The sequence below is a fragment of the Lagopus leucura genome, unplaced genomic scaffold (assembly GCF_019238085.1).
Source record: "Lagopus leucura isolate 7727_CA_CO unplaced genomic scaffold, USGS_WTPT01 Super-Scaffold_100009, whole genome shotgun sequence".
Lineage (NCBI taxonomy): Eukaryota > Metazoa > Chordata > Aves > Galliformes > Phasianidae > Lagopus > Lagopus leucura.
The window spans coordinates 5,525,547-5,537,949 of record NW_024962266.1 but is presented as its reverse complement, the minus strand read 5'-3'; the positions used below and the strand labels follow the sequence as shown (position 1 = coordinate 5,537,949).

The 12,403-nt window shown below is 38.8% G+C and overlaps 1 protein-coding gene across 14 annotated transcripts in view; it reads right to left on the bottom strand.

Annotated features, from left to right (window-relative positions):
* The window catches only part of PRRC2C (proline rich coiled-coil 2C), a 68,943-nt gene that overhangs the window by 49,466 nt on the left and 7,074 nt on the right, over positions 1–12,403 (bottom strand). For all 14 annotated transcript variants that reach the window (XM_042873032.1, XM_042873044.1, XM_042873037.1 and 11 more), the window contains exons 2-3: positions 3,324–3,490; positions 2,126–2,303 (exon numbers count right to left, since the gene is read on the bottom strand). In XM_042873032.1, coding sequence (XP_042728966.1) covers positions 2,126–2,303; positions 3,324–3,438 — 293 coding nt within the window. In that variant the 5' untranslated portion in view covers positions 3,439–3,490. The remainder of the gene's footprint in view (positions 1–2,125; positions 2,304–3,323; positions 3,491–12,403) is intronic.

Genomic DNA, 12,403 nt, shown 5'->3' with positions numbered 1-12,403 from the left:
GTTTGCACCACAGACCTTGAGGATTATTTTGCTTCCTATAAAGGATAACAGCAACTTGCCATCCACAAACAGCCTTCTCTGAAAACAACAGATTCTCTCGACAAACGTTACACACTTAGCCTCTTAAACAGCAGCTAAATTCCACTGCATAACGTTTCAAAAAACAAGTGTAAATGCTTCAAATAATCTGAGTAATCATGCAGTGGTCAGCCCAAAGCACTATACAGTGCCACTGCTAGCAAGAATATGTGCTAGATAAGGACAGAATGGCAGATGCCAACATCAGGAAAGACAAAACAACTTGGGTCATTCTATCATTAAAAAAAATAAATGTATTTCATTGTACTTGCAGAAGCATACACTGACTGACATAGACTTCTATATTGAATAGGCAAATGCAACTACTGTTACTTGCCTAACTGGCCATCCAGTGACTATCTGGAATAGCAATGAAGTAAACACAGGAAGCAACTCCTGTGAACTCCAAAGCAGTGATACAATAGGAAAAAAAAAAAAAAAGATTTATACTTGAAGTAAACATTTAAACATTTATAAAAACATTGAAAATTGGGGAATTATAGCAGTTGAAGATGAGGGACAGCTATTTAGTTAGAAACATAATCAACTACTGGAACATAATTCTAGCAGATGTAGCAGGCAATGGAAAGGTGCAGATGGAAGTGTGTTTTTATTAAAGCCACTGAGCTCAACACCCAATTTAACTAGATCAAATGGAAATGACAGGAACTACCATATAAAACACTGGGCAGAATATTGTAGATTTGCAGTTTCACTAACCTAAGATAAAAGCTAAACATTAAAGTGAACCCTTGAAGTCTAAGTTTTTCACAGAGATGTTAAAATTGACATCTAGATGTAGGGAAGTATATGGGACAAAATAAAGTAACAGCACAAAGGGGAAGAAAATCTTCAGTCATTTCTTGCTTGCACAGGAGTAGAACACACTAACAACACAGCATCACCACAAGAAGCAGCAAAGCCCCATCAAGTCATGAAGGCATCAGCTGCAGCCTTTAACTAACCACAACCACAGTTAGCTGCATTTCTACCAAGCAAATGGATCGATATCCAGCAAAGAGATTGCTGATACTTCTTCCTGCATCTTTAAATTAGTGCCTCTATTTCAAACCTTTTCCAGAAGAAATCATACGTCAAGGAATAAACACTTAAAAGCCACTTCCACTTCTGTGGTGTGAAGCACATCCTATTTTAAGCTTTCATGACAATAAATTTTGCTTTAAAACTTTTTCTAATTGTATCATTGGAACAACACTTAAGTCTATTTTCTTCAGAGGTCGCTGTCAGATGTCCCTCACAAGTATGAAACAAACTCAGCTGATGACTTGTACTGAGAACAGGCAATTAAACTGCATGCAATATCCAGCAGTGAGCCAGCACTATTCCCACGCCTGTTTTGTTTGTATCACATATCTGGGCAGCATGAAACAATATTGTGAAGTCTGTAGCAGAAAAATTCCATGAGAAGCCTCTGGAATTTATGGCATACTAATCAAACAAATTGAAGGGCATGTAGTATGAACAGATAGGAAAAGTAGAAGATTCAAACTAATATATACAGAATTAAGAGTTTTAAAGCTTTTCCCGACATACATCAGGAAAACCACACTAAAATCAAACAGGTTTTTTGCATACACACAAATTGTCAGGTTAAATTTAAACTTAGCTGCCATGTGCTCGAGGATTTCTCTTAGTTTCGTAAGGATTTTAAAGTGATTACACCAATTTTTACAAGAACATACCACAGGATTTCATGTAAGGAGCCACCAAGACTTAAAGAAAAGGTAGCCATATCAGGTGCCCTCTTACATCAGATTTATAAACATACTGCTTTCAACCTAAGTGGCATTTGAAGTTGTTTTATTTTCTTTTTCTGGCTGTTCTTTCTCTCCCACTCCCCCAACAGCAAGATTATTCCTTACAAAAATTAATAATGTTAATTTTTGAGGTGCTATTTCCCCTCTAGTACCTCTCTTGAAGACTTCTAAGCCTAACCAGTTCCTTCCCACTTCCTATCCTCTGCAAGTTTTGGAAAACTTGAGAGAAATGTTACAGCCAAACAACCCTGATTTCATTGGTCACTTACTTCTCTTCTTCGTGCTGTTCTTGTTTTGAAGCCCATCCTGTGCCGTCCTTAGGCACAATGTTCACATTGGGATCGTTGCCTTTGTTTTCTGCTTTGAGACTAGGGAGGTTAGCTGGGGGAGGCATCCTCCTTGAAATAGCAACTTTTCCAAGACTTTGTAATCCATGGCGTGTGGCAACTGCATGCCAGAACAGAAAGTGCAAGTTAGCAGTGCTGATTAGCAGGCAGAGTTCCTGCAAAGCTGCACAAATCAGTGAAAATGCTTGTTTAAAAAAAAGAAAATCTAATATAAGAACTAGAATTTCCCTTTTCTTTTAATTAAACAATGAAAAAAATTGAATTATAAATACTTGATTCGGGAGAACTTGAGTGCTTTGAATACTGAGTCACTATGGTTAACTTATTCCAGAAGCAAAAAAGCACGTCAGTTCACTCTGCCTTGTGCTCAATGCTCTCTCACAGAACGTTGGAGAAGACATTTTAGGTATGACATTGACACCTTGCTACTTTTAGGACATTGTTGTCAACTATTATTTTCTTGCTCTTCTCAGAGGTTTATCATGCTTTAATGGGTCCAGCAATACCCACACAGGATCATCTCATTTTTTCTGCCAGTCCCAGTTGGCAGATGCTGCTCATACAAAAGCATTCCTACACACTTTGTTTACTCCAGATCACAATTACGAAAGCAGTATGAAGCCAACACACGGCACTGGACATTCAACCACCAATTTGTAAGTTCACATGAACAAGATTCTCTGCTAAGTATGTTCTATAATCACAAGCATTTCATTTTCAACCTCTGAACATCACATTACAGTAAACTTAAGGAGCCAATGTATACACTAAAGATCTCAAAATATACTCAAGTGACATAAGTGCTGTTTTCTTCAGAAATACACCAAAAAGCACAGCTGGGGGACGGTGCGTCATACGCTGATAACAGATGGAAACTGCAGCCATAAAACTGTTATTTACTTGCATGCTACTGAACTGAAAATGCTGTTTCTCCCTGAACTTGAAGTTTACAGATAACCAGCAAGTGGAATCAAAACTGTTTTTCCACAATCCTTCCAGTTAGCTGTTATATAAAGCAGCTTAAAAGCCTTGCTGTGGTTAACGATTGTACTGCCCTCCTAATTAGCTGTACAACAATGAAGATGAAACGAAACACATAAACGAAATCAGTTTAATTTACCTGTGGTTTTCTGAGTTTCCAGTGACTTTCCCTTGTAAGTATTAAAGAGACTGAGCGTTGCATACTTGGTTTTTCCATCCTTTGCTTTTGTACTCTGGCCTGACTTTTCCGACATGTCGATGGAAACTCATCGAGTCTGGTACCGCCCGCTCACTCCTCTAATCAGCCTGAAAACAACACCAGAAGAATAAATCAACTTGAATGTAAGCCAGGACTTAAGACAGTGGTCATAAAATGAAACTTTACAGCACATTTAATACTATTAAGCATTACTTCATTTAAGCAAACTGCAGACGCATTAGAATATAGTAGACCGAGGAACAGCTTACGTTATGAAACAATATGCCATCACAAAATCAGGAGGGTCAGCATTTGAACAGCAAACTCTGAAAATGTTAAGTATTGTCTAAATCTCAATTTATAACCAAAAAAAAACCCAAACAACAACAAAAAAAAACCAAGCAGAGTTTCCATCAGCAACCAGTTTCCCACTGGGGGAGCACGATGACCTCATCCCCTCCTGCAGCCAAGTGCTCAGATAGCACAAACTGCAACACAGTATTTCTGGAATTTGCTTTTTCCAATTAAAACCACCATAAACTCAGCAGCTAGAGAAGTGAAATACAACCAAATCTGAAGTTTATCAAAACTAGAAATATGATACGTTCAGACATATAGCAAGTAATTCTTTGAACTAAAAGCTATGCTATTCTTGCAACTGTGAATCACAGGGCTGCTAGAGAAGGCCTTCTCTCCTCCCTTCTTCCCCTACAGTAGCAGATCTTGAGAAGAACCACCCAGTAATTATCACTGATGTTTCTCTTGTTCTTAGAAGGAACTTGCCAGAGTTTCTGCTCACCATCAGCTAGGAACACACACGAGCATTCATAAATGGACTAGACAATAATATTCTGTTTAAATTTTAACACTACTGGAAAAAAACTAAAACAAAAACAACACTACAGCCACTAGAATAACCATTTTTCACACACTCCCACTTTGATGCCAGAAGCTATAGGCACTCAAATACTCTTGCATTTCACTCTAGGACCAGCCAGCAAGAAGCAAGACAGAGCTGTCCAATCTGCTCAAACTCCTCAGTGATCAACCAACTTCATGGTCAAACAGTCTCAAAAGACCTTCAGGAGAAACTCAATTTGCATGTAAGGCACTCGCATATTATAAAGAGACTGAACAGATAAATAGCTGAAATAAAATACTTAGTTGGTCATGATGACATAAACCAATGGCAAAAGATCAAGGAAGTCTCATATAGGATAACATTCCCACTTGAATGAAATGAAATGCATTTTGCACTCTCACAAGGAGGAAGCAACTCCCAGATTTGTTTTTTGCTAGACTGGTCAGCATCCTCCTATCATCCAGAAACTTGAAAAACAATAGAACTGTTTAAAATTGCACGTTCCTCGGGGATCTGCTTTGCAGGAAGTAGATGAAGCACTGCAAACAGTCTTCTTTCAAACCAGGCCAGTTAATACATTCACATTTAAGTGAATTTAAACCTGATACTGGTTGCCAGACAAGATATACTGGTAAAATTAGACTTTAGAGCAGGTATTTAAGTGAAGGGTGACAAACACTCCCTTTGAAAGGCCTCTGTCTCTTTACAAGCATATCTTCCATGTCATATACTGCATAAGCACCCTAGTGCCATCTAATTACAGTTATAAGTGTCTGGTTCCAAGCCATATAATAAAGCCAGATGAAATAAAATTCCAGCCCATGTCCCTGTCCAAGTTCTGTGCCTTTTCACTCCAGCTTCACTTGTACCTACTGCATTCTTATACAGGAAAATCACAATCATTCCCTCTTTAGTACCATCTATAAGACACTTATACATACAATTATGCTTTTGGTTGGCAAGCACCAGACTCGCTGATACTAAATTTTCCCTAGTATTGATATATTTTTTATTACCAGTAAGGTAGTGGTGAGTTTGAACTCTGTTAATCAAAGCTTTAAAAGCAAGAGCACGACAACAGCTGTACAGCTCTGAACAGCAGCAACATAAAAAAAAACACTTCCAAGAATGAAATCATTACCATGACAGCAAACAGAAGGACAGGCAGCAGTGCAAGCGAAACCAGCAGCTGGCAGGGCTTAGTGCACTATGAACAAACTTACGCAAATCAGTGACTGATTTTTAAGGACTACAGTTACTCCACGGGTAATTACAGGAGGGCCAGTGCTCCCAAACTCTGGAGCAAAGATTACCCTTTGGACACTTAGTAACGTTATCAAATAACACAACTGACCTTTGCTGTGGCCTTAAGACCTGCATATTAAAATTATTACTGTAATTTCTGTATGAGTCTTTTTTCAGACTGCAATCCACTGGCTTATTTAGATCCTGCAGTGACCTCAAGCACACGTACAGAAATCAGCACAGTAAGCAGCCATCATTACATCCAGAACTCCTGATTTCCTGAAACCCACTATTAAGGAACATTTTCTCCTGCCCTCTGAGATATTTACAGTCGGTAGAAGAACAAATTGAATGCAGTATGTGTTCTCATGGACTGTGATTGCAGAACCCTATTTCTAAAACATTAACATAGAAAACAAACAGCAAAATTTCCCACTCCACACAGAGCTTTTCCACCAAGCTCCTCATTCTCCTCATCACTTCAGATTCCCCCCAAATTAGTTGTTTGGAATAATGATGATTCACATCTCTGTATATTTGATAAAGTTTTTGATAAGGATAAACTGCATATCAGGAAAGATCTTATTTCCACTTTGGAAAAGTGTTCTTCTGTGATTAAACAAGGAAGAGAAGATTTCTGAGGTCACTTTTCTAGGAGTGGAATGGTAAGGAGTTTAAAACATTTCACATCATAACTCAGCAGCAGCTGTTGTCTGGTTTCCTTCTCTCTCTTCTACCACATCCACGTCAGTGTTTTGCGGTTTTATTACACACACACACACACAAAAAAAAAAAGTTTCACAAAATTCCATTCGAATACAGAAAAGCATTTTGCCTAAGTTGTGACGTTTTGTTATCTCTGGAAAAAGGGAACAGAGTTACGTAAAGCTTCAAGTAAAAAGTTCCTGGCAAAACGTAGATCAACTCTTACTACTGCCGTGGGAAATAACTTCATTTTCTTTGTTATGGGCTCCAGAGGAACCTGTTTCTGTACATATCTGAGGCACAACGCACACCATTCCTCAGTTTTGAGAGAAAGATTACTATTCTCTCTATTTCCCAGGCATCCCATTCTAGCTGAGGTAAGCACAGGTGGCTGCATGAAAACATCTCAACTGTACTTTATACAATCCACTTGTAAACTTCTAAGCAAAGTCTTCTCTGTTTCTTGTTTGTTTTGGTTGTTGTTTCAACAAAAGCATAACATGGCAAAAGACCTCCTTAGCTTTATTTTTTTTAATTACACTTATCTTTTACACAGTCCAATCAGCTTAGGATATCCTCCTCAGTTTAGCCTTCATGCATTCGGTCACTTACAGCAGGCTATTCGTGCCTAAACTTTACATAATTTGGAAGTTTCAAAAATGTTAACTGAACAGCAGCATCATTCCCACATTCCCTATTTAACTCAGAGTAGCTCATCCCATCGCTTCAACTCCAAAGACGTATTTTGGTTGAAGTGGAGAGGATGAGCTGCAATGACATAAGATGAGGCACATAATTCAAGACAAACCTGCTGTGTATTTCCTAGGAACTGAAATTCTCAGTGCCTCAAATAACCATCTGTGAAGTGGGAAACTTTAAAAAAAACAACAAAAAAACCAACGTGATATGAAAGTTTTTTCATAGCCGGGACACGTTAGCACCTCTCAAACCAGAAAACAAGAAACAAATCCACAAAGACTTTTCATAACATCTTACCCTAATTTTAAGCACACTAAAAAGTGGTTAAGGAGCAAAAAGCCTCACGTACAAATTTGTCATCACATACAAATTTTGAATCTGTTTTTAACTCCACTTTCTTTTTCAGAATAGCTCTATTTTGGGCACACTGAAGAATGTGATTCTTCTAAGTTTTGAAACTAAACAAAAAAAAATACAATGGAAAAAAAAACAACAGAGCTTTCTTGCCATATGCTGAATGGATATTAAGAAGCAGATTTCCCAAATTCAGTGTTACTAATTTTGAAAGAGCATTCCTGATATCTCCATAAGGTCTGCACTTGATACCCCAGATAACATGACATCAGAATTGTCAACTAGAAAGAAAGGATTTCATTTCAAGGCAGTTGCCTCACAAGAGTAAAACCCAAGCATTATCCACAAGTAGACAGTAAGTTTTGAACATTTACAGGCTATCCTGAAAAACAGTCACCACCATCATGTAGAGCAAAATAAAGTCAATTCAAAACAGGACAACAAAGCATGCTGGATTCCACGCAACCAGGAACCTAAGAAAGCTTTCCTTGTGCCTTATCCATAGCATATTATGTAAAAGGATCATATTATTTTACAAATGAACACTGTTGTGTAATTACTGATGATATGGTTTTGCACAAAAAGAAGGTTGCACACAAATGATGAATGGTACTGCAACTAAACATACCGACTTCACCTCTCTGACATACGACACGTTAATGAACACCACACATTCTCTAGAAACCCCTTATTGCTGCCCTCATACTTACAACTTTCTAGTGCCCAAAGCATCATTCTGGGACTACAGTTTGCAGGAGCAATTTATATTAAAAAAAAAAACAAAAAAACACAGCAATATAGTGGGATAAATGGACAAAACAAAGAACTCCTTATAGCTTCAGCATCAGGCAGCTTGAAATGACATGAAAATAAGCCACAAAACCTCCCTAATAACACCTGAGTAGCAAAACGCTCTGTCAAATCAAAGCATCTAATAGAACAGTCTCTGAGGTCAGGATTTTTTTTTTTAAAAGGATATTTTGCAGCAGCAATCACTGTCAAGTAGATCATTGTTAAGCAGGCTGAAAATTACTGTAAGGATTTCAGGGACTTTCGAGCTTCTATTTAATGTACTTCAGACAAACTACATAGATCTGTTATCTACTACTACAGCAGCTCTGCAGACCTTCAGAGAGTTCTGGGTAGATCTCATTACAACCCACTCTTGAACATCCAGATTAAATTTTATGTACTTTGAAAGCCAGGTGAATAATTCCATCCTCACTTCTCTTCCACACATCTAGATTTTGGGCTCCCTGGTTTTCAATCAAGCCTGAAGAGTGCACAACATAAGGGTCACAAGGGTTAGTCTCCAAGTACAAAAGAAAAGCCTTTAAATACCATCTCTTCTGCACCCACCACCTCTGAGGAAGAACTGCAGCACAGGTCAATCTCCTAAGCACTGGGCACGCTGGAGAGAAGTACTGCAAATGACCCTCAAATGGAAAAATCAAGGAGTTGTTCTCCTTAGAACCAAAGCATTCTGTAAGATGAAGTTGAAACCAAACAGGCTTTGCTTCAAATTACTTGCCTTCTAAGCCTATTAGTGTTTTGGGGAGAAAAAAAAAAGACCAAAACAAGCTATGAGCTGGGTGGAAAACAGTCCATGACAGCAGACAGTCACTTGAGGACATCACCCCATCTTATGCATCTTATAAAAATGCAGTCTGCAGACGCCAGAAAGGAGCATCCACAAATATGCCTGCATCAGTTTTGAGGCAAAGATCTACATTTTAAAACAGAGCTACTACAACAAGCAACAAAAACCAAAATGAGCCACTTACAAAAACCGTATGCAATAACCAAGTGTTCTGCAAATCGTATGTTAGTTCAAACTAGAGATCTGTAGAGCAAGCAAAACTTCTGCAGCCCTAAACTGTAGGGCAGCTTGTTGAACAGTCTTGTGAGAAACAGCGTCACCTTGAACATGGCCTTACAACAGCACAGCTAGCAACAAGCCACAAGTATGAAGGGAACTTTCATTAGGCTCTCTCTATAAGATGGCACTAGCAGAAGTGACTAACACTTTTTAAAATACACTTTCAGGACACATCCTGCAGCAGAGAAAGGCTAGAAGGGATTCAAACAAATTTATTTCTACTTCTTTTTTTCAGAGCATTCTCGAGAACAAAAGGAAAAATGAGTTAAGAGAGCTGGCTGGAGTCAAAAGCCAAAGATAGAAAGGATGGCAGCCATGCAAACTTCCAGTCTGTCTCTGTTCACAGATCTGAATAAATATTTAACAGTATGTGCATGAACAACTCACTTAATAAAACTGTCAGAGCCGCATCAAATATTTCCATGTATCACCTGGCTATTTTGTTTAGCTAAGGTAATTAATAATACTTGTACTCTTCATGAACTCTTCTCCTTCTGAATTTTACCCAGGGCATGGAGAGTTCATGGTCTTGCCCCCTCATGGGCAGAATGGTGCCAGTACAGCTGCTTAAGATAGCTGGGAAAAGAAAAGGGACAGTTTTCATTTTGTTTAGTTTGAGGATAATTTTGCGCATGTTCAAAGTTCAAAGAATGAAGCTGTTCATTATTTTAACAAACACTATCTAAATATTACTTAAAGTAATACTATTACCTTTGGGTTTCAGTATTTTCAATAATTACATCGCTTTTTTTCTGTGTTAATATTAAGATGCTGTTCATAAGCACAATACTTTCTAAAAGGAAGGAGATAATGTGAAGAGGTGCTCAAAAATGAATGCAACCATTCTCATGACCAAAATCCTGAAGTTAAGCATCTCACTAAAAATTTATTCAGCTCTTGCCTATTCTACAAACAGAATCACAGAATGGCCAGAGTTGGAAGGGACCTCAAGGATCATGAAGCTCCAACCCCCCACCACACACAGGGCACCAACCTCCCCATTTCATACTAGACCAGGTTGCCAAGGGCCCCATCCAACCTGGCCTTGAACACCCCCAGGAACGGGGCATCCTCAGCTTCTCTGGGCAGCTATTCCAGCACCTCACCACTGCCATGGTAAAGAACTTCCTCCTGACATCCAACCTAAATCTCCCCTCCCTCAACTTAAAACCATTTCCCCTCGTCCTGCAGTTATCTACCCTTTCAAAGAGTTGACTCCCCTCCTGTTTGTAGGCTCCCTTTAGGTACTGAAAGGCTGCAAATGAGGTCACCCCGCAGCCTTCTTTTCTCCAGGCTGAACAAGCCCAGCTCCCTCAGCCTGTCTTCGCAGGGGAGCTGCTCCAGTCCCCTGATCATCTTCATGGCCCTCCTCTGGACCCTCTCCAACAGCTCTCTGTCTTTCTTGTACTGGCGGCTCCAGACCTGGACACAGTACTCCAGAAGATTTAATACATAAAATTAAATTTCTGCTTAAATTTCACATGAAAGCCATGATCTTCCAAATACCTTTAGGCATCTAATTTCTATTGACCATAATAGGAAGTGAGTTCTTACATGAACAGAATGAAGACCTCAGATCTCACCCCATGAATCAAACTATCTCAGACTGTCCAGTAACTTCTTAGTGTTTCTCTGTTACCATTCCCGAAACATACCAGCAGCCAGCAACTTACACTTTGTAGCTCCTAAGGAAAAAGCAGGCTGTTGGGAGGTAGCACTGCCACTTGGCAGAGAACAAACACCACAAGGAAGAAGGCAGCAGCAAAATCCCCAAAGAATGGGACTCCTAAGAGAGCAATTGATGCTACCAAGCAACAGGCAGAGAGGGGACCCTGGAGCACAAAGCCCTGCTCACCAGCAGCAGTATGGGTGGTTTAAAACCAGCAAGGAAACATCTTCTCAGACTAACACTCCTCTGTCTCTCCACTGAAGTTCTCACTCTTTCTGGTCTATGTGCTGATCTATTTAAATTCTCCATATAGGAAAAAAAATAGATTTCTATTTTAAAGACACATCTACAATTTTTATTATTTTTTTTAAGTGAGTTCAAGTACCATATCAACAATATCACATAAATAAATAAATAAACGTCACATCCTCAACCCAAATAGAGGATAAACTTAGAACTCCAAAGCTCTCACTCTTGTCGCGTCCAAAACTATTTCCAGAACTTCTAAACGCAGCAAAGGTAATGCTTACACTTACTTGAAATTAAATAATGACAAAGGCTACAAAATCAGGACCTACATTTTTTCCAAAAATTCTACTCTTAGACTTCCAATCACACCTTCCTGTTTCCCCACTCAAGCAATATCAGCAGCACAACTCAAGTAAAAACGACAACGATTAATAAGTACTGCATTAATACCAGTTCTCCTACAAGTACCACTTTTTCAAATTACCAAAGTACATTTAAGCAGCTTCTCTTGCCAGAAGGTTATTTCAAGAGATTCCAGCGAAGACTGACAGCGCGTGCCACACGTAAGCCAGAACTAGCACAGCATGCAGCTCAGGCACTAACACCACTAAGCTATTCTTGCCTCTTTCTGATAAACCTCAAACATAAATTAGAATAATCTAAATGCTCTGCAGGATTACCAAATATATTCTAACGCAGAATGTACGTTTCTGTAAATCTAAGATCCAAAATCTCTTTCGTGTTCAACTTTAAGGCAAGCTACTGTGCTCCTAATTAGCCTGACTAACCTTCACAAATCTTTCTTTCCCTGCCACTAAGTGTTAGAGCACGTTTTTTGTGAGACATATTTTTGCTTCCCCAGTTTCACGCAGTTTGCTAAAGAACTTTTTCAAATTGTAAACTTTTAATTGCAGCAGGGCTTCTGAAGTGCTGGAAGGGAGCCAGGACCAGGAAAAAAAAAATGTAAGACCAGCTTCTATACAATTAAGGAGAACATCATAATGAGATGCATTCTCATTACTTCTGGGAACCGAACAATGCGAGCGCTTTCACCCAACTAGCTTTTCAACTCACAGATGCCAAATAAGATTTTTATTTTCAAGATTTTCAAGAGTTTATTAAAGAAATTTCCATTATTTAAGAAGAATGAGAATACTTCAAAGCCCTTGAACTAATTTGCTGACTATATGAGAAAAAGATAAGTGAACAAAATAAGGCAAATTCTTGCAGAAATGATCCATATACCTGCTATTAAAGAACAGCACTCAAGTAGTAGTTAAGCAGGCAGCAAGTTTCACTCAATAAAGAGAATGAACACAACCTGTCTCACCTATCAGTTATTTTTAATTGAAAAAGAA